This window comes from Camelus bactrianus, chromosome 7 (genome assembly GCF_048773025.1).
Source record: "Camelus bactrianus isolate YW-2024 breed Bactrian camel chromosome 7, ASM4877302v1, whole genome shotgun sequence".
NCBI lineage: Eukaryota > Metazoa > Chordata > Mammalia > Artiodactyla > Camelidae > Camelus > Camelus bactrianus.
In genome coordinates, this window is record NC_133545.1 from 75,405,256 (window position 1) to 75,429,145 (window position 23,890).

General features: G+C 32.2%; 1 protein-coding gene across 3 annotated transcripts in view; it reads right to left on the reverse strand.

Moving 5' to 3' along the window:
• Window positions 1–23,890, reverse strand: part of ORC5 (origin recognition complex subunit 5) — a 69,559-nt gene that overhangs the window by 12,740 nt on the left and 32,929 nt on the right. For all 3 annotated transcript variants that reach the window (XM_074367625.1, XM_010946677.3, XM_010946678.3), the window contains exons 11-12: window positions 22,626–22,673; window positions 16,578–16,688 (exon numbers count right to left, since the gene is read on the reverse strand). In XM_074367625.1, the coding sequence (XP_074223726.1) occupies window positions 16,578–16,688; window positions 22,626–22,673 (159 nt within the window). The remainder of the gene's footprint in view (window positions 1–16,577; window positions 16,689–22,625; window positions 22,674–23,890) is intronic.

Sequence of the window (23,890 nt, forward strand, 5' to 3'; positions counted from 1 at the left end):
TATTGAAGAAAGTAACAGTTAACTCAGAACTGCACATCTAGAAAAAACAATCTTTTAAGACTGAGGATGAAATAAACACATTTCCGAACTAAGAATCAAAGGTTTGCTATCAAAAGATCCCTACTCACTTAAGGAAACTCCTAGAAGTATGTGTCAAATTTTGACTGTGATAAGTTTGAATTTTAAAGTAACAACTAAGAGAAGAGAAATGAGAGTATATACTTCTAAATTAATGAAGGGAAAATCTGAATTATAAAAACAGTCAATTCAAAAGAAAACAAGTGAAAGAAACAAATGAAGTAAGACAAATAGAAAGTATAAAACAAGATGACAGACATAAACAAATTACATTAGTACTTATAATAAAAGTAAATTAAATGCTGCAAATAAAAGACAAAGATTAACTGACTGAAAAAAAAATCCAACTATATACTGTTTAGAATAGATACACCTAAAATACAAGAATATGAGAAGGTTAAAATTCAAAGGACAGAATGAGATACATGAAGCAAACTAATGAAAAAGTAAAATGATGAAGGTATATTAATGCAGACAAAAGAGAACTAGAAAGAGATTTAAAGAAAGGCTCGCTTGGTAATGACAAAATGCAGGCCCTGAGCTCCCATCTCTCACAAGATGAGCTGCTTAAGACCTTCACTATGAAGGGATGAGACACAGAACAGGAAGGGCAGCCAAGGATAATGGGGTCTTTGAGGGGAAGTAAGTATTACTGGAAGTCAAAATAAACTCCTTATCCTTCCCAGTTTAGAAACAGGTATAAATCATGATGAGAAAAGTGGCCTCAAATTTTAATGAACAGGAGGATATATAGAAGAGTTAACATAGTCTCTTATGGCAAAATACATTCATTAACTTTATTTCTTTCTATTTTTCTACAAGGGATTCATTTGCTAAAGTAGGATAGTAATAGTCATTTGAAACTCACACATTAATCTCCTTTTATTATTAAAGATAGTTTTTTTTTAGTAGCTCTTTTTTTAATATAGAAAACATTAATTACCTTTTACTTTGCCACTGGCATTTCCACATAATATTTCTTACAACTTCTACTTTCCTGTTATTCAAATACTCTCACATATTTAATTCTTTAATCCAAACTGTATGCTAAATTTACTCTTCTTTCATTTTTCCATAAACACAAAATCTGTCTTTAATCTAGTTAAGTTAGAATTTCAAGAATATTCTCAGATATCTCATCATTTTATTACTTTTATCACATTAATTATAATAAATTACCAAAGGCAATTAAGTTGAAATAGATAGTCCCTTGAATCACTTTCAGCTCTACCAAGATACCATGGATAAATTAATCACATAAAGTGTACGAAAAATACATTATCACTTCAAGATGTAGCAGTCAAAAGGTATTTCCAAAATATTAGTAACATGACTGCTCAATTCTGGGGGAGAAGAGGGTCTGACTTAGGAAAAACTAATACCCAAAAAATTTAAACCAAATGAATCAAAATTAAACTTAATGTTATTTTTCACATTAAAAAATACTAAATTCAGAGATCTTTTTATTCCTTGTCCTTACCATATGAACAAAAACAATATACAAATACATAATTTAGAAGAACATCACATAAAGCAGTGCACAAATACCAACAATTTAAAAGTACTCTGCCAGTTTATTAAAATAATGCTAGAGTAAAACTGAAAAAAATCAAGTAAATAGATTAACTTATGGGGTCAACATCTTGTACCTCAAACATATTAACTTATATCTAGATTAAAAATTCTGGAAAAAATTTATACCTTTGGAAAATTATTATACATGTGTAAGTACAAGCATCCCCACCTTCCTCTTCATTATTGAATCCTTAAAATTATCTAATTTTTATTTCCCACTGCATATCCATGAAACTCTTGAGAACTTGCTCTAAGTACTGTGCATTCAAAGATGAATAATAGGGTCATGGAAAATACTGATTCACCTCCTTGCCCCATGTTAAATATTCATGCCAATGTGATGAAGTCTTATCTCCAGGCTGGCATTAATGCCTAAATAGTTTGATATGGTCAGTGGAAATATGGCAAAAGTCTGTAGAAAGTTAGGGTACTCAGGACCAGATTCAGTTTTGTATGTGAGCATGTGTAAGTGTAAGATAGAGATGCGACAGAATCTTTCCTTGCTGCAGCTGAAGATTCAATAACAAAGAAAACAGACACACAAAAACCGTTACTGTTGCGAAGGCCCCAAATGTAGGAAGTGATTTAGAGTAAGGCTCTAGTTCCAGCAAATAAGAGTAACTTGGAATATTTTGCAGTGAATAAAATTAATGTCCTAGAAGGATTTAATCTTTGTTGGGGGAAAGCTTTCTAAATAACAGCAAAATATATTTGAATATTGTGAAATCTTTTTTAGCACTGTCCATTTTACAGGTTTCTCATGCAATTGAGCTTTGAATAATCCTAGAACATATTTCATAAACAAACAAGAGCAATGAGCCTAGCCAGAAAAAAATACATTTAAAAAAGTTTACAGGAGGACTTCTGGTCCAGACAACATGGCAAAGATTCACATTTACTGTTCCTCCCCACTAAGTACAACTACAAACCCTGGAAATAACCTAAACAGCAACCAAAGAACTCTAAAAGGTGGAAAGAGGAAAGCAGGCTTCTTAAGGACCCAAAACTGGAGGAATAAAGTAGGGGCAGAAACCTACCCAGGTAGGCTTATTTCTCCCCTGGACTGAACAGGAGTCCTGCCCGAAAAGAACTGGCCATTGTAATTATCTGGCAAAACTATCCCTCAGGAATTAAGTGGAAATAAAAACATTCTCAAATGAGGGAAAACTAAAGAATTTGTCACTAGCAGACCTACCTTTAAAGTGCAGCTAAAGGGAGTTTGTCATACAAAAAGGAAGTAATAAAAGAAGGAACCTTAAGCATCATGAAGGAACAAAGAACAACAGAAAGAGCAGAAATATGGATAGACTGTCTCATCATGAATTTTATAAATCATATTCGATTAAAAACTGACACCATCTGATACTCAAGAAAATGAAATTTTCAAAATGGAAGTTAAAAGAACAGAAGTAGGCTTATCATATTTCATTGGAAGTAGTTAAACATTGATACCATTTATAAAACTAAACATGTAATTACTGTATTACCCAATAATTGCATCCTTTGGGCATGTTCACACAAAACACTGTACATGAACATTCATAATGGTTCTATTTGTAACAGTCAAAACTGGAAAGAACCCAGATATCCTTTAATGGGCAAATGGTTAAACTGTGGTAATATCCCTATCATGGAATATAACTCAGCAGTAAAAACGAGTGAACTATTGATAGATACATGAAACAATTTAGATGACTGTCAAAGGAATTAACTATGCTGAGTAAAAAAAGCCAATCTTCAATGTTACATTATATATGATTCCATTTATACAAATTCTTGAAATGACAACATTTTAGAGGTGGAGATGAGTGGTTGTCAGGGACTGGGGGAATGGGCAGGAGGAAAGCAGATGTGGTTATAAAAGGAAGTGTCTTTGTCATGGCAGAACTGATAGCTTGACTGTGGTGGTGGATACACAAACCCATACATGGGATAAAATTTCACATAATGAAATATGCACAGACATACACAAAAACGAATATACGTAAAAGTGGAAAATTTGAATAAGATCACATCAATGTCAATTTCGTGGTTGTGAAACTGGCTAAAGGGCACACAGCAAGAAAGAGCACTTATTACTTCTTACAACTGCACATAAATCTACAACTCAAAAAAAGTTTAATTAAACAATAACAGAGGGCTGACAGGCATATACAGAACAGATAAACAAGATTATACTGTATAGCACAGGGAAATATATACAAGATCTTGTGGTAGCTCACAGTGAAAAAGAAAGCGACAATGAATACATGTATGTTCATGTATAACTGAAAAATTGTGCTCTACCCTGGAAACTGACACAACATTGTAAACTGACTATAAGTCAATAAAAAGAAAACAGAGGGAAGGGTATAGCTCAAGTGGTACAGTGCATGCTTAGCAACCCCTAGTACTCAATTTAAAAATAAATAAGTAAATCTAATTAGCTCCCCCAAATAAATAAATAAACAAAAAATTTTTTTAAAAAAAGCTACACTGATAAAATACACAAAATATAGAAGGCACTGAGAAAGATCTTATACACTGCCAGAATACATTTTATCTCAAAATATTTAAGTACCTATGAAGTACTTCATAAGTACTTCATAGGTACTTCAATCCATTCATTGAAATAAAAACAATTTTTGGCCTTTATTTATAGGGATTTAAAAGAAACTATTTGATGAAATATTGCTCAAAGCGGGCAAATTTGAGAATATTATTTCAATAACGATATGCCACTGGGACAAGGCTACATGGGTTTTTAAAAGTTCACAGATTATAGATTTCCCTATTGAAAGCCAGATTAATTATGACTAGTGTTTTGGCCTCAAGGAGAATTTGCAGCTGCTAGTTTCATGCTGTGAGCCCATAAAGATCTCACAAAGTTGCTACAAAACTGTGGCTAGTACAACATATTACCTCCTCTAAAGCATAGGAGGATTATAGCAGAACTGTTATTATGTAAATCCCAACCTCAGTATTCTACACTTTCCCAAATTCTACTTTTTGTTTCTATTTCTTTAAATGGTAAAGGTTTTGTTTTTGTTTCTTTGGGGGCTACAGAATCCAAATGCAACTTCAAAATTATAAAAAACTAAAGTGTTCCAATATAAAAATTATTATGAAATAAAATTGTGAGCTAAGCCTATCAGGACTGGAAACCTTGGAGATCAATGCCTCATTTTACAGATGAGAAAACAGACATCATAAAAGGATGATTGGCATTATTAGCCCCCAATCAGTCAAACAAATTAATACGATGGGACACCTTAGCAGGTATTTCAAATTATTCAATCCAAAAGTCCCAGTGAAAAAGAAGGTAACACATATACCATGCTAGAGGTTTACTAGAAAACATTTTAGAGTTGAAACAAGAAATTTTAAATTAGGTACTTAATCCTAAGAATATTTAACATATTAAAATGTTTAGCCAAAATAATGCCAAATTTTGAGTGTTCATGAATATTACAAGGTGGTTTGCCAAGACTATTACTACTGCAGTAAAGACTCCATCAGTGCTTTTAATCTTTTCTTCTACTGTTTCTCAAAAATTCCTGAGAATAACACATATGGAACTGGCATTCACTCCTTCCCTCAGGATCTGCCAGAGGATATGGACAAAACCTGAGTCAGGAGACGTAAGAGTTATGGGAACTACTTAATATTAGCGACCATGGGTAATTAGTGGTACAGGGATTGGAACCTGTTATTGAGTCCAGGCTCTATAGATTAGATACAGGAATAGACAGATCTATATTTATAAGCTATGGATACAGGCATTGTACCATCCTTACAACAACCCAGCCATGAGTTAGGTAATACAAATTAACCTTTTTCCAGAAGAGGAAACAACTTCAGAGAGGTCTGTAAATATTCAAGGTCATTAAGCTAATAGTGGTCACAGCAACACTGGATTTGAATACCATCTGAATCCAAGCCTATAGTCCTTACACGACCTCAAAAGAGAGATGCAGAACAAAGGGAAGAGATCATTGTATTGAAACAGACTAAGGAAAGCTTTACAGAAGAAGGTACCAATAAGGAAGAATGAATAAAATGACAACCCTGAAAGAATCCACAATGAAAGGGGATTCTATGAGTCTGCTGGAGGTTAGAAACCCAGCCACAAAGGCACTACAGATAAAATAGGGAAAAAAAAATTCAATGAGGATTGTAGCAGAAAGGATAAAGAAGTTATCTCAATATAGGCAAATGTTCTTCCCCAGGGATATAGGTAATAGCCTTGAGAATTATCAATTCTCAATCCTATGAACAAAATTATCAGATATGAGAGGTATGATGGCACTGAAGTAAAATTAATGTGGAATTTATTAACCTAATCACATGTTAACTTTCCATAAATCAATTGGCATATTATATTAGACATAAAATTACTCTTTTAAAGGTTTAATTCTTAAAAGAGAAATTAAGGTGGAGAAAAAAAGCACAATTTCTTAAAATCTGAAATTATTAGACAACACTGAAAATGGTAACCTAAAACAAAATTTCCTATACATTTGTGAATTAAAAATCATTTACAAAAAATGTATGACTATAAATCATACAAAATACATAATAGTTAAATAAATTAAAAGGATAAACATTAAAAACATTTCAAAAAATGTCATTTAAATTATCTAAGTTAATTTAAATTTCTGTGGGAAAATTATTACTCCCATCTGGATTTCTGTTATCCATGAAGACATATTCCTTTGCCAATAATTTTCAGATTTTAGGGGAGTATATACTGTCTTCCACAGTTGCTTTTCTTGTCTATTATATCAATCTCAAATTCAAATGAATGAAATTCAACTGAATAAAAAATAAGCGTAGAAAACGGGTTTTCTTTTTCAAAGTGAGGATTCAGATTGTGTGCTAGGAAATTCAGAATGAAGTTTAAAAAAAAAAACAAACTGTACTAAAAGTCACTTTGCCTCTAAGTTTTAGCCATATGTTCCATTGATGTTACTCCTCAAATATAAATTCTGGTTTTCAGTCCTTGGTTTAAAAATAAACTAAACTCCTAAAAATCTGAAGCAGCTTGTTATCCAAGAGAATAGTATTTCCCTAGCTGTCATATATATGTATATGTATGCAGCATACTAAAACTAACGAAAGGATTTTATTTTACTTTAGCTTAAAATCATCAATCTACCTAATTCAAAAGCCAAAATATTTTTCCCTCTGACTAGCACCTATGTCATGACTGAGGCATTCACAAAGAAAAATTAAAAACCTCCTTAAACATAAAATGTTTTAAAATTTACATCTTTAATGGGGTTATACAATATTTGCTTACTTAATCTTTGCTCTGTGTACTATTAAGTTCTTTGTTCTCATCCATGTAGGGGATGAGCTGATTATTTATGTCTTAACAATAGGAGTTCATGTACCACAGTGAGGATTTTTTTTCCCTTAATCTGGGATGCAGTCACTAACAAGCTTCAGCTGGAAGTGCTTGATGTTAAAACAGTGTGAACCTGTTCCTGGGCTAATAAACTATGTTCTTTCTGCCAACAAAAGGAAATCAATTTACAACTGTAATTAAATTTTAACATGCTCATTATTTTTATACCTTCATAGGCTAGTATATACGTCAATTGATTTGTTAAATACCCTATCCTGCTTGTCCCTGGAGGAGCTTTACAGTCTGAAACATTAAGTTATTTAAATAAAAAAACTTAACATGTGATATGTCAGTGTATGAGGTCCACACAACCCAACAAGCACCACATTTAATCAGATTTCAGGCAATGTGATAATTTATGAACATATGGCATATACCAAGAAGAGTTCAACTGACATTTTTATACAGACAAGGTAGAGGTGGTGAGAGCAGCAATGGAAGAGAAGCAAACACTCTCAAAGCTATTCAACTTAAATTCATCACTGTGAATTTATATTTAAAAAAAAAAAGGCACTGAGTGGGTTGTTACTCTTCAAATATGCTCAGATTAAAAAGTGGCAGATATTTATAACTAGAGAAATTAAAGATAGCACCTCTAATCTCTGGAACTTTTTAGTACACAAATGACTGCCAATCTTTAGTATCCAGGAAGACCTTTAACTGCGTACTTAGAAGAATGAGAGGTCATTCAATCAATGAGTGAATTCCATGTTCAAGGCACTGTGCGAGAGACACAAAAATGAAGACAGGGATCTATGCCCTCAAAGGATTCAAGGTATCTGGGGAGACAAACATCATAATGGCAATAACACAGTATGAGTGCTATGCTAATGATATATATAAATCCAATTACCTGACTTTAGAAAAGGTAATGACTAATACAGGAAGAGAGGCAAAATGTGAATTCATTAAGAAATGGTATTTGAGGGGTGGACCAAGAAGCACAAAAGAAAGCTCAACAGTGGTGGACAGCATATGTAACAATACAAGAAAAATCGGTGTGCTTTCAGATAGGAAACAGCTTACTGTGAATGGTGTATAGGATGAATAAAGACAGTGGCAGAAAATGGTGCCAGTCTGTGAAGGGCCTCATAGGAAATGCTATGGAAAGTAGACTTGATTCTGTAGACAATGCAACTCACTAAAAAAGCATAAGCAAAGAGATATGATCATACTTATATTTTAAGATTTTTGCTGACAATTGTATGGAAGATGAATCTGAAGATCTCTCGTGAAAGGAAACCAGTTAGAGTTAGGACGCTGGTGTAATGGTCTAAGAAATAATGAAGATATGGATTTAAGGCAATGGCAGGGGAGGTAGCAGAAAGGAGTAAATTCGAGACATTTGTATTTAGGAGGAAAAAAAGACTGGCTTGTTGAAGAACTAAGTGATTCAGAGACAATTTTTCCATTTAACTCAACTAAAAACTAGAAACTGTACTATCTTTGTTTCTCTAGCACCTAACATTGTACCTGCCACAAAGGAGGTGCTTAGTAAATAACGAACAAGTAAATGACGAATTTTGAAACTTAGGTAAGGCTGAAAAATCACAGGAAAAGGCTTAGGGAATAATCTGGCTTTGGATACATCAGTGCTAACCACTATCGCACATTCAGGTGTGTTCAGTTGGTTATTTGGGTCCAGAGCTAGAGATGGACTAGAAATACTTATTTAATTAAAATGTTTAAAAATAAAAATAATAAATTTTTATATAAAAAATAAATAATTAATAAATAAAAACAGAATTCGAGTTATCAGCAGACACACAGCATTTGGTGAAGCCAATCTTCTCCAAAGGACTCCCAACTAGTTGTGAGCTGACAAGGAATCAAGAAAATTTCCCAGTGGAAACCCCTTTAAGCATCAACATTTCTTTTAATCAACTTTTTAATAGAGTAGTTTTAAATATAGCACATATTTCCATAATGTAGATTTTCCAGATCATTTAACTCCCAACCTGTTCTTATTAAAACTCCTTTCCCATTAAAACAATCCAGTCATAAATCTCTAAGGTATGCATTTGCCAATATAGTCACTACATAAATAGTATAGATTTTCTTAATTAGGCACGTGCAAGCAATAGAGTTATATAAACTCTTTTGCATGTGCTTCCAGCAAAAGAATTTGCAAAGTCAGATAAAATTGGTGTTGAATACATTTCCCCACAAAATATGAATAAATGGTATACATTTGTTATATTTATTAGAAGCAATACTAGGCTTTGAGAAAGGTAGTTACAAAATATTGCCTACAAAAATAAGGTACCAAGATATTATTTCATTCAACAGTTGAAAGCATAATTTATGCAACTTTTCTATCCCTTAGGTAATATTTTACATGTCACCCTTAAGCAATGGTTCCATTCTTCCAGAGTTCTGTAAAAATGCCTGCTGCTGGGCTGATAAATTCAGAAAGGCAAAGTGGTTACACTGAAGAAACTTAACACCAGATTTCGGAGAAGAGCAGGGATAAACACTGTCTTTTTACAAATGAAAATGAGAGAAATTTTATCCCTGAGCAACAGGGTAATACTTATTGGTATGTCTTACAATAGTGCAGCTAGTGAAAAACACAAATCAACTTTACCCTTTTCAAACATGAAGCATCCCAAAACAGTTTTTAAAAAGTCTCCTGAAATAGACATCTACTGCAGACTGAGGGCAGAACAGTAATACATCCACACCAAGGGTAGTGGGAGATTTCAGAATCTAATTTACTGCACCAGTGGAGACAGAGCATCATGGCGGTAAGGATCTTCACTGCTAGAGAAGAGCCCACCTCTGTCAAACAGCACCCCTGCTGACCTATTCATCAGCAAAGTAGGCATTAAGTAAGGCTCCTTTACTATTTTTGGAATGGAATGCCTCACAATCTCAGTTATGGTTAAGAAAAAAAAAAATGGTAAGGTTATTAGAAAATGCTAGCACTCAAGATATTTCTCATGATTTACATAATTTACCTTAATGGCATCGAGTATTTCAGTTTTATATTAGAGAGATACTGGAATGCTGGTACAAACCAAATGAACTACAGAGAAATTGCAAAAGAACAGTTTCTCACATTTGCTAATACTCTAGTATCCAGGGAATTTGTTTTTAGGAAACTATCCCTATTGTTCACCAACTTCAATATCAATAAAACTAACTTTCATACTCAAATCAACTATGATTTCTGATGCTCTTGATTAGCATTTATTAAATATAACTACTTTTTAAAAAAATATAAATCAAACAACTACAGTATTATACAATATACAAATTAGTTTTTTAAGATAGAGGTTTTAAAATTATAAGTCTATAAAATGAGTTTATTTGGTTAAAGTGTTTCTGGTTAAAAGTCTATAAAAGTAGTTTGAAATACTGTATATAAAAGAGTGACATTATGAGTATAACTTTTAATCATAAAGTATTTGAAATATAGCCATGTAACTTTTTAAGAAAAGCCACTTAGTTTATAATAGGCTATGTATAACACACTACTTACTTGTCCATAACTTTACAAGTTTCCAGTTTTAACTGAAATTGTTTCATACCAATGTCATAATGCAATTTAAGTATCAACAAAATTTAGTTATGACATATATATCAAATAATCATGCTCCATAACACTAAGTTTAATGTCAGAGGAAACATTCAATAAACAGGTTTGTTATTTTACTTGAAAGAAGACACTTAAATATTATCAAATCTGAATCAGGGACCACTGAAGTGAAAAATCTTGTTTTAAAAAAATATTTTAAAAATATTCACTTTAAAAACTTAAGTATTAGTTTTCCCTTTAAGTATTAGTTCCCTCAGCATGTGCATCCTCCCTGTAACAATACATATACACCATTAACTTTAGCACAAGCTCAAATCTGGCAGTTGCACACAAATACTAATGAAGGGCAGTGAAAGCTGCAGACTGTCTATAAGGTCCTTGAGGGCAAGAACTGCATTTTCTTGACTTTCGTATTCCCTTTACACAACACAGTGCCTGGAACATAATAGGCCCTTAATAAATATCCATTAAATGAATTTAAGTAGAGACAGAAAAATTTATTCCAACTAGGGGGAAAAAGATCAATACTGATTTTGGATTTAAGGCTTGCATTATTTTTATTTTTAAACATTTTAATTAAATAAATATGAACAAAATCCCTTCTTCACTTAAAAAACTGTAAATTATATAAATTTTCTATATATCTACCTATATTTGAAGAAAAATGTCAAAAATCTATTTCTGGTTGAATAAATGTTACATGCCGTAAAATGTATACAAACCCATCTTCCAACAGCTATGGTAAATTAGAGATGAAGCATTTGTTTCCAAAAACTCTCATACCCAAAATAACTAAATCATTTTGCTTTCTGATTAATGATAAATTCATTTGGAAAGTATCAAAATAACTTGTTTAAATATATCCTGTATCATAAACTGATACCTAAATGAGCAAAAAGCGTAAGGTTAACTAAATGCCACAATTAACGCAACCCTTGCGGGAAAAGATCAAGTTGATTCACAACTAAAAGTTAAACTGATGTAACAAATATAAGGCCAAATATATTCCAATATATAGTATCATAATATAAGTTTAAAAAAATAGAAAATAGAAATAAAAATAAATATTAAAAAAACTTGTGTATTATTATACTTTGCTCCAAAATGCTTTTTATTTATACTCCTTAAAGTAAAAATTTATAGACATTTTAACCTAATCTTTTTCTTATTAAATGAAGCACAACTAAACATGAAATGATTCTGAAATTAAATATTAATTACTGAAAAAAATACAATTTGCCAATCTGGTACATAGAATTATTTTTTAAAAGAACTATGGGCTTTCTAATTTTTCAGTAATTTCTTGATATTAATTAGAGTGCACTGTTTCTTATAATTAATTTTAAAAGCCCCATTATTTTAAAACTCCCAAACTATAGTATAGTGAACTACCTCCAAAAGTAGTTTTTCAAAAGGCTAATTAATCAAGTAAGATCAATAATAATATGTGATACAAGTGTATGTGTAATTGAATGTCCTTAATTTTTCAAAGATAATTTTCCTTTCAAAAGTCACTTTAGAAACCTGTACCAATAATTTCAGAAATAAACTCTTCAGCAATTTTATCCCCTTGGAAAAGATAAAGTAATAGAGCTTAATATTTTGAAATAAAAGATATATCTGACAATCTTAAAGAACTAACTCCTACTGCCTTCACCTAACTATAAGACCATGGAGGGGGTGGGCAAAGTTGAGTAAGAGAATATACAGAAATATCAAAACAATGAAATAAATCATTCAAAAGTTTCCAAACAAATTATCATTTTTCTTCAAGTAAAAAAAGATAAATTAAAAGCATAACCTAGTTTTAAACTGAAAATAAGATAATTCAGTAGTATTTCTTTTAAAGATGATGGCCTTCAAAAATACATCTGATCAGCTAACTTCTGAAGGTAACAACCATACAGGTTACCATCTCTTGCTTATAAATGGTATAGTTTATCCATTCTATCCATGCTGAGAGGACAAAAGAGTGAAAACATCAGAACTAATGCTTTGTCATTCACGAAGTTCAGGTATATATAGAAGGACTACATTTATTTTATTTGAATGAAATTTTTTAAATAACCCATAATCATGACTGTAAAACTGTACTAAAATGGATACGGGTGAAATAATCTTAAATGCCTAAGAAAAATTTTTAAATCATATTTCATTTCAGTAAATCTGAGCATTAACATAATTTACAATGTTAAATGTGCTATTATTCTTTTACTTTTTATGAGACTAAAAAGTTAATGAGTAGAATTTTATCTAAATTTTAATAAAGAATAAAGAAATTCAGAAGAACATCAACTGCAATATACTACTGTTACTCATACTACTATGGATTTGACTATTATTCTCAATTGGACTTTTAATATTAGAGATTCCTTAAGCTTCTAATTGTACAACTTTATTATAGAATAGATGTAAATAGATTTAAATGAACATGATGGAAATAAACTTTTGCTTCAAGAGGATTTTTACTGTATATATGACATTTAATCAATTTGTTATATGTGAAAAACTATAATTATGTAATTAGTAAATCAAGCTCTAAAAATAACACATTACTATAAAATAAATCCTTAAAACAGCTATAGGTAGACTCAATGAATAGAAAAATAATGCTCTATGATCTCAAATAGACACATTACAATGAATAAAAAGCAATTTAGTTTCAGGTAGAAAATAATCATGCAACACAATTCCTTACCAATTTTATTCACGTTTTCATGAAAGTGTATATGTGTGCACACACACATAGATCACTATATATCTTCAGGCAATTTTATTTTTACTCAAATAAACCAATGTGTTAAATTAACAAACAGCATTTCTAAATATCAAAGACAATACTAACAAGTAAAAGCTAGGTTTTCCTGCTAATCTTAAAGCTAGAACACAACAATATTGCCATCTAGTGTTGATATCAAATAAGCACTTCCAATACAAATGTCATATTTTTGTTTCGCACTTAAAAAATTAAATGTGTACAGCTTAAATACAAATTGTCATTCCTATTGGCAAAAGTATAGTTTTGATGAGTAAGCAAAAGCAGAAAAATGTAAAAAGTCACTGAGAGCTAATGGGAAGAAAAATTATAATGCACGTGGGAGAAATACCTTTCTTTTGGACACAATTTTGTTCTTAAACATGGTATGTTACTTGATATTCTTGACAATTTATTGCCCAAACAAAAGTAAAGATCAACTTCTTGGAGCCAGTTATACAGTTGTCCCCTTGGTATCCTCAGGGGATTGGTTCCAAGACTCTCCCACTCCTGACCCCATAGATACCAAAATCTGAGGATGTTCAAGTCCCTTATATAAAATAGCATAGTATTTGCATATAACCTAGGCACAACCTCCTATACACTTTAAATCTTCTCTAGATTATTTATACTACCTACCACAATGTAAATACTATGTAAATAGTTGTAAATGCTATGTAAATAGTTTTCAGTGTGGCAAATTCAAGTTTTGCTTTTTGGAACTTTCTGTGATTTTTTTTCCAAGTATTTTCAACCTGTGGTCAGTTGAACCTGTGGATACAGAATCCGTGCATATGGAAGGATGACTGTTTCTACCCCTTTCTACCTGCCCCCCCCCCCAAACTTTGTATTCCAAATGGAACCACTGAGATCAAGTCCTAAATTGATTTCTCATCAAATAAACATAAACAAATTCATTTAAAGTAATGTTTTAAATACACAAAATTTATCACTTTGATTATTGCTAATGAGAAGAGATAGAGAATGAAGTTGTTAAAGTTGAAAAGAATTTAACTTCATTAAAAAGTAAAGACAACAATTTGGGCCAAACTTAATCCCAACATCACAGGCATTCCTGAAAACATACAGACTGATGACAGTGTTCTGCTATAATCAAAGCCTCAGAGTAGTAGTAGACCTCTTAATTAGCAGTCTCATTATTTCTGACAGTCCATCCCTATAAACCTAGACTTGCTGCCAGGAAATGCTCTACCAACATTAGGTACAATATGTAAGGTGTGACGTGTGGTGGGAGCAGTATTACTAACAGATCACAACTACAATGACTGCTACCACTTTTACTATATAACCCAGCTCACTTTCAACTAATCGAGTGTGACATTTCACAAATGTGTCTTCATTTTTCCCTAGTCTCATACCTTTGGTCATATTATCTTCCCTCTTAGAGCTCTATAAATTCTATGTATTGGAAATAACATGTCAGCTAATTTTACTATTATTTTTCCTTTTTTATTTACTCATTTTCTCATTTCTGTACAGTAAACATATATCATTTATATAAGTTAGAAATATTTAAAGTAAAAAAATCCTACTCACTGTAGCCCAGCTCCATTTTTCACCTTTTCTAAAAGTGAAGCCTTCAAATTCTCACCCCTTGTCCAATCCAGAAGTGATCTTTTTGCGCTCTAAACTTCTCAGGAGCACTATCTAGCCTTCACTTACAGTCTTACATATTACTTTTATGTACATTTTTTAAATCCCCCTAGAATAAATTATTAGCTCTCCCTCCCCAAAAAAAACCCCACATTTATTCTCCTTCTGTGTGTCTCCCACAAATGTAACTTTTGGGCACCTAAGAAGTATTAATTACATGTGATATAAACATCTTCTTGCTTTGTTTAGAAGCAGTCTCCTTCACTTCCCAAGTCTTTAATTCTCAAAGATTTTTTCATTTTGTCATAATGGGAAAGTCATTTAGCCTCTGAGGCTTGATTCCTTACACTAAAGATCATAATATCCTCTATTTCATAGTTACTCCAACAGCAAAAACAAAACAAAAAACTCATGTATTATATGAAATATAATAGAAAGCTGTTAATAAAATGTACAATTTGACTAAAAACTACTTTAATTTCAGATAAAGCATTTAATACATATATATGGAAAAAAATTCCTGTAATACAGATTAAAACTGAATTAGATGTTTAAAATTATCAGCATTAGGGCTACCAATCTACCTACCCATCTAGCTATTTACATAACACAAGTGACTAGAATACTTTTCTTCAAAAATGTAATAAATATAGATACAATCTTCTATAAAGTTGCCTTATATAAAAATTATTTAACTTCAATGTTGAGCGCATTGAGAACATAGCTATTTTTGGTTTCCAAGACTTCCTTAAATGAAGAACTAAGAGTTACCATCATGCAACAGATTACAAAGTCTAATACCAGTTCAGGGACCAACTTTATTTGCAGTGAATTAAAATGTAAATGCTATTATTTACGTTTTCAATCTACAAACAGATATATAAAGTAAAATGCTCACTGAAGCATCTGAGGTGACTTTGCTTTTCTATAAATACTAGTTGTATCACTTGCTTTTTCTTCTATCTGTTCATACCATGGGCTAAGTATTATTTTTCTGGACCATTTAAGAAATCTACTGTGACTATATTTTTAATAAATAGGCTTATCTTAAATGTCACCTAAAAAAAAACACCCTTAACTACTTTATAAAAGAAATGTCATATTTCTTATTTTTATGCTACTGCTGCCATCTAGTGAAAATTTTGAGAACTGGATCATTCTGAAAAACACATCATTAAAAAAAAATGCATACTGTCAATGTGCAAAGTACATATATGAGGAATAAGAACAAATTACAAATTTCTTTCTTACAAATACATTTAAAAAAATTTTGTCTTCATTAAATTATATTTCTATAATCAATTTAATCATGAATCCACTTTTAATTTAACCAGTAAGATAATTATAATCATTTAAAAATTCCTTTATTGAAGAAAGAAAAAGTCCAGAAACATCAAGCTGATTTTTGCATTGAGTTGTAACTGTAAATATATGCAAATTCAGCGATAGGCTCAAAGATTGTATATGTGGAGTTTCAGTTACTTACCAAGGACATTGTTCATGAAATAGTTAGAACAGTAAGATAAGCTGACCAAAAATCTAAATGTTAAAACACTATCGATTACACTACCTAAAGAATTCCAAAAAGATATAGATGATATATAATAACCTATCATTAAGCTTACCTGGGAAAAGATATTTGCCGTTGGAGCAACTCTGCTGTCCACAATACTATATAATATTGCTAACAATCTGTCTAATGGAAATGGTTTTGGTCCGAGGAGATGATTGCTTGTCTATAAGAAAAAAGAACATGGATTTTCTTCTTATACCAGAGCACTCACTTTCTGTACTATAAATTCCCAATAACACCACATTTACACTGTATATAATTCTGCAAAGAGACTAATAAATTTAACTTGCAGTCTATTAAGTTAACACTTTACCTCATATAATCATGATTTACCTTTTAACATTTTCTTCGGTATGTTCTGATTTAGCATCAACAAATGTTAAAGAAAAGAACTCACAAGTCATCCAGTCTAGTCCTGAACATCACCCATATTTTGCTGTTGTAACCAGATGTTGTGACTTAGCCAAGTCATTGGTCAAGATAGTGTACCCGTAAAACTAAGGTGTAGACCCTAATCTCTAGACTAGAACTTACGACTAATTCCTCACTATTCTTCTTTGTGCCACTGCCTGAAAAATGTATTTGTTCAGCAATAATAGTTCTAAAAGATGAGTTATAGTAAATACCAGCTTAGAAAATGAATGGAATTTTAGTTATGTGAATAAGCCATCAGCCTAAAACAATGTAAAATTTATTAAAAATTTTAAAGATTGTAAAATATTCATACTTGTCAACAAAGTCAATGGTACAATTGTCAAGAGAAAGGGCAGTGCTCAAGGTCTATTAAATAGATTAGATAATTCTATTAGGTAATTTTAGTAGCAATGTAAGAATTTAAGTACTCTATATTAGCAATGAGAAGCTTTAGTTACATGCATGGGAATACCTATTTTTTTAAGAGAATGACTATAAAAACAACCTATTCAGAATTACAGAATATCTCAGCTATTTGTATCTAGAAGATAGTTTAGAAATCATTTTCCAGGTAAGTTTATATGTTTTTCTCATTAAACACTTCAATTTAGAAAAGATGCTAATGAATACCAATGTACCCACTGCCCAATTTTATCACACGCTAACATTATACAACATTTGCAAAGAAAGCATTAGATCATGTCACGGGTAAAATGAGGCTTCCCTTTGCACCCCTCCAACATCCCACTCTTCCCTTCCCTCCCTAGAAGGAACCACTATCCAGAATTTGGAGTTTTTATCATTTTCATGACAATTTTTATGACACTACACCATACATAACCATAAACCATATACACATTGTTTGCATGATCTAATATTTCATATAAATGATATCATTTTGAATATATCACTCTCTACCAAATTGCTTTTTTCTTTCCACATTACATTTCTGAGATTTATCTACATTGATATATGCAGCTCTAGTCCATTTTTAAACTACCCTACAGAATTCCATTTTATGACAAATCACTATCAACTTGAAATATTAATCACTCTAATTCATCACTAATAATACTATGATGGTCAATCCTGTATGCATGTATGAGTTTCTCTGTGGGGTTGCTCAATTAAAGTAGAGGGCAGAGAATGCTATGCATTTGCCAAGACTGCTTCTTCTTGGGCATGTAAGACCTCAGTTTCTTCTGCAGTTAGACTAGATGCTATATGACTGAGTTCTGGCCAATGGAATATGGGTGAAAGTGATGTAAGCTATTTTCAAACCTGGCCTTTCAAACCACTGGATCCTTTAGTCTTCTTTTCCTCTGTGGCAACTTTGGAGGCTACCATGTTTCACCTGACAGCACTATATGATGAAAAATAACCAAGCAACTCAAATTCAACTGTGTCATGAGCAATATATAAATTTTTGTTACATTAAGCCACTGAAGGTTAGGTAGTTTGTTTTTCACTACAATATCTCCCAGCCTATCCCGACCATTACAAAGTACATTCACGTATTAACTTTATTAGACATGATCACCCTACAGAATATGCAGACTCTTATTCTTCCACATTACCACCAACACTTGGAATCATCAGATACTTTTTAGTTTTGCCTCTCTTAGAGTGTGAAACAATAAGTCACTGTTGTTTAAAGTTGCATCTCTCTCATTAGTGAATGAGGCTGATGATTATGTCACGTTTGTTAGACATTCAAGTTCCTTTTTGTATCATTTACCCATTTATCTACCGGATTTCTGCTTTTTTCTTATTGGTTTATACGGGTCTTTAAAAATCCTAGATACTAGTCATTTGTTAGTCGTATGAGTTCAAAGAACAGTGGTTAAATTATGGAAGGCTTTGGATTCAGAAAGTCCTGGAATTGGATGTTGGTTCTACCATATTAACTACGTAATTTTTGGCAGGTTACTGAATTTCTCTTGAATACTCAGTTTCCTCATCTAGAAAATGAGGATAACTTGATAGTAACCATATTCAGTAGGTCATTGTGAGAATTAAGTAAGATCACATGCAGAGTTTAACAGTGTTTGACTTATGGTGCCCAATAGCTTTTACTATTATCATTATGATAATCTTATTAATGTGATTTTTCTTTTCTACACAAATGCCTTGAAAACAGGAAATGTTTTATTCACCATTTTTATCCCTAGAACTTGGGAGACTGTTAGTTAAGTAAATGAATCAATGAAAGGATAATGAATAAAGTGGCGTTAGAGGAAAGAAAGAAAAAAATAAAGGTAAATGTTGAGATATCTAAATGGATTTGGCATCTCTGTCCTCATTAACACTTAGAAGTGACCTGAGGTTAATAAAAATTACCTAAATTCCTGAAGTGCTGAGAATAATGTGGGAAGCAATTCAGGATGAGAATCACGCTGTGAAAGCTGCTGATACTTTTCTGATTTTCACTTTAAATTTTGTGATTAGAAAACACATTTCCAATTTAAAACTAAAGTGGTCTAGTGTCACATAGGGCATACAACACTCATCTTCTTCACTGAATTGATTTTGTGTAATATAAATGCAAAACGGATTCCCATCTAGAGAGAAAGGCAAAGTCTGAGAATTACCTCACTGGATTCATATAGCTCATTAGAAAGAACTAAGGTCTGTACAAATGGAAAAAAGAATTAAAAAAAAGAAACCAAATAAAACAAAATTTTAAGGAGATAAAATGGAATAAAAATTGGTGTCAAGTTAAATTAAAAAGAAATAGAGACAGGAACATAAACTTAGAGTTATAGATATTTATACCAGAAAAACTGAAACTAGGCACAATTAAAAGAAGTTTAATTGTGGGGAATGGGACTATGGATAAGGAAAGGAAACATGTTGCTTTTCCACATAAATGAACTGGCCAATAATCTGGTACAAAATACATGTATTAGTTGAACTGAAAAGTAAAATCTTAAAAAATGAGTGTCAAGTGAGGATATACAGAGAAAAAGAATTATACAACTGAAGATGTATAACAGATTTAAAACAACTATTATGATAACTGTTCATGTGGTTTGCTTTTTAATGTTTGATGCCCTGAATAAACTGAGAGCTTCATGAGGGCAGAGATAATGGCTGTTTTGTTCTCCACTATGTCCATAGCATCTAATAGAGTGCTTGGCATAAAGTAAACATTCAATCAAGATTTCAAGAAGAGAGGAAACAAAAAAAACCCTAAAGAATTTGTAAGTGTACACAGATTTTAGTGAGTAAGCTCAGATTTTAAAATGACATAAACCAAAGACGAAAGAGTCTACCATAAAAGTCAAATCCATAAGAATACATCAGAAGAACTAGAGTTCATCTTGAACTAGTGACAACTGCATGTTTTTGCTTATACACTTCCCTCTGTCAAGACTGTCCTCCTAGACTTGTACAAAACCACTCACTCCACAAGTATGGTCTAAAGTGCCAGCTCCTTCACCGTTCACAGTCCTCACTGATCAGCACTCATATATCTCCCTTCTCAAAATTCTTAATTAATTTTCTCTGTCTAAAGAATAAGGCCTAAAATTCTGAGTTTTATGTTCATTCTTTTTCTTCATTCATTCATTTATTCATTCAACTTATTCATTTGTTCAACAAACACCCACCACATACCAGCAAGTGCCAATACAAAGGTGAATAGATGGGCTTCCTTCCCATGGGGAACTGGCGAGTGAAGAAAGTCTTCCACAACTTAGCCTCAACTGATTTTTCTCTCAAAGTCACTGTACACTCCAGCCAACTATATTTCATTATTTCTTTTATATACCCTATATTTTCTCACCTATGCTTCTTGGCTCAAATCATTTCCTCAACTGGAATGTCTTCCTCTCCAACCTCTGCATATCTAATACTTACCATTCTTAAGTGCCCACTCGAAATGCAAGCCCTACTACAAATCCTTTGGACTACCCCAGCCAGAAGAACTCTCTCTTCCTAACAGTCCTTTATGACCCAAAGCAGCTACACATATAAGAAAGAGGGTACAAAGTCAATGATCTGCCTAGGGTGGAAGGCCTAATCAGAGATGTCTCAGTGAAAGGGCACAGCAGAAAAGTCTTTCCATGCCAAGCAAATGGATTTGGTAAGGAAGTTTGCCGGCCAAATCTGGCTCTGCGTGAATGGAGGAAAAAAGTCTTCTCTGTGGCTTTTAACTAAAAGCCAGAGCTAATGCTAATACATGGGCAGAATTCACAACATTTTTGTCCCTAGGCTGAGAACTGAATTTCAAATGACCCCAGGTTACTGGTGTTCATAAGTGCTGGCACAGAGTAGATGTAAAACCGTTCTACAGGAACACACCTCAGGCCTGAAAAATTCCACAGATTAAGTTCAGCAAACAACATATATGTGCACAAGTCAGCAAAAATAGAAAATCTGGAATTAGACTGACAGATATTTCTAATACTGAAATATAAGAAAGAATATAAAATAAGTTTACATTAAAGAAAAATATCATGTCAAAAAATATTAAAGTGATCAAATAGACCTGAAATGAACCAGTAAAACTTCTGAAGATTACAAATAAGATTACTGAAATTACAAAGCTGATGTAAACAGCACATTAGACAAAGCTGAAAATAAGTACAGAGAACTGAAGAAATTACTTAGACTATCACACACAAGAGATGAAAGGGAATGAAGAATATCAAAGACGTACGAAACAAAGAGGGCGGAGTGAAAAGGTCTATTATATGTCTAAACAGTGTCTCAGAAAGATATGTTAAAGAGAACAGAGAGAAAATATTTGAAAAATTAATGACTGAGAATTTACCATCGTTATCCAAAGTTGGGACGCAAAACTAATACAAAGTGAAAAGAAATTCAAACCCAGGTACATCGCAGTGAATGTTAAGACCTCTAAAGTAAAAGGAGGAGAACCTGAAAGCAACCAGAGAAAACAGAGTAATAACGAAGGAATAACAGACTAACAGCAGGTTTTTCAGCAGCAACAATAGAGCCAGAAGACAGTAAAACAATGTCCTCCATTTAGAAGTGTATACTGAGCAAAAGTGCTGTTAACAGTGAGACTGAGAAAACTCTCAGCTTCTACAGTACAAAGTGTATAATTCCAACTTCTCCGTCTTCTGCCAAGAGAAACAAAAGTGATTTAGATGAACAAATGTTCTGTAACAGTCTAAATGCTCCTTTCACCAATTTTAATCTTGCCCCACATCCCTACCTCCAAATTCAAAGGTGCTTAGTGCTTCTAACTCCTAAGCTTTTCTAGATTCTTCAGATCAAATCAGCTTGCTTTACTTTAGGGGTTAGGTTTCTGGTCTGCTTAGTCACCAGTGTATCTACCTACTATTCAATTCCAAATTTTATAAATCTCTCATCAACTTAGTCCTCATTAGTTTACCATCTTTGTGGGTGTTTCAAAGGTGAAAAGAGGAAAACTAGTTGTATTTAGTTAAAAATCCCAGGATGACCCTTTTCATCTATGAATTCACTAAAAAATATTTTGTCAATTCACTTTTATCTCTAGAACCAGTTCACCTGAATTGTGCCAACAATCACTGTATTCAACATACCAAAATACTACCACAACATTAAAATGGTACCATATCAATACAAATAACTTCTTATATCCAAATGACTAACACAATTATGGATTTATACACTTCCTATAATACCCTAAATTCGTAAGTTTTTCCCATTAGAGAAATTACAATGTAAATACCTTTTCATGTTTCTTTTGAAAGTTGGTTTTCTTGATTTTCCCATGATGCTGCAATTAAGGAAAATAATTTTTAAGATGAAAGATAGTACGCCACAAAAACAGAAAGCACAATTTGTTTAAAATCTTAAGCTTTTTTATTTTATTCTACTTATCACCTAAAATATCACCATAAAATATCAACATTTTTTAGGCTTTTTAAATTAGATTCTGATCGTATGTAAGATTACTTCTGAATGCAAATAAAGAGGTTTTAAAATAAAATAGTGATATGTCCTAAAAGAACTTAGCACATTTATTTCTATAAAAACAAAACTTCCAAAGATAAATGGACTTTTATTCATTCTGTAAGGCAGGCTGTCAATTCAAATAAAATTGAGAGCATTTAGTTAAGCACTTGGGATTCAATACTGGGAAAAAATAGATGCAGTCCTTGCCCTCTTGAAACAAAAGACTAGTGGTAGAGATAGACAAAAAATAGATAGAAATGTATTATAATATGTTAATAATAAATCAAACTACACACTATTTTTTTCAAGAAAACAACTTTAAAATGAGATTTCTCCAACTAATGTACATGCAGAGAGGCTTCTGAATGTCCTGAATAATGATGAATGGAGTAAATGACACTACAGTAGGAGCTTTAGAACAATAAAGGAGTTACTACCCTTAAAATTATTCCCATCTCTCGTACTTTTATCAAAATCTTATTTATATATATTTTAAAATCTAGAATTATACTAAGGTATATCTGAACTCTTCCGTGAAACTACCTACTTCACCCATTCAGATTGTGATCTTAAAGTGAGAAATAAAGAATAAATGATCAAAGGGAAAAAAAAAGTAGGTGGAATTTGAGTACGCAGAGATTGGAGATGAAGGAATTCTAGATGGGGAAATCCCTGTTATCAAGTGTGGAGAGCGAGGTGGAAAAACACCTATGTTCTGGAAACAGAAAAGTTCAGTTTGACTGAATTTTGTATTAATCAGCTTTGTAATTAGATTTGTTTAGGATGTGTACCAAAATGTATCTAGTTGCAAAAATAATTTTTACCTACTTAATATACAAGATTAATTAATGCCTTGGTAAGAGAGAGCAAGTGGTTATACAGAGAAGACCATACAGAGCAGCTGAGTTCATTATGGAGAAGAGCCAGTATTTGCTTAGGTGGAAGGTGACTGAGGTAATGGCTCATGTATCTCAAAGAAAACCCATTTGGAAGTTTGTTGAGTATACAGTATCCTCCATTGTTGGATAAAGTTCTGAG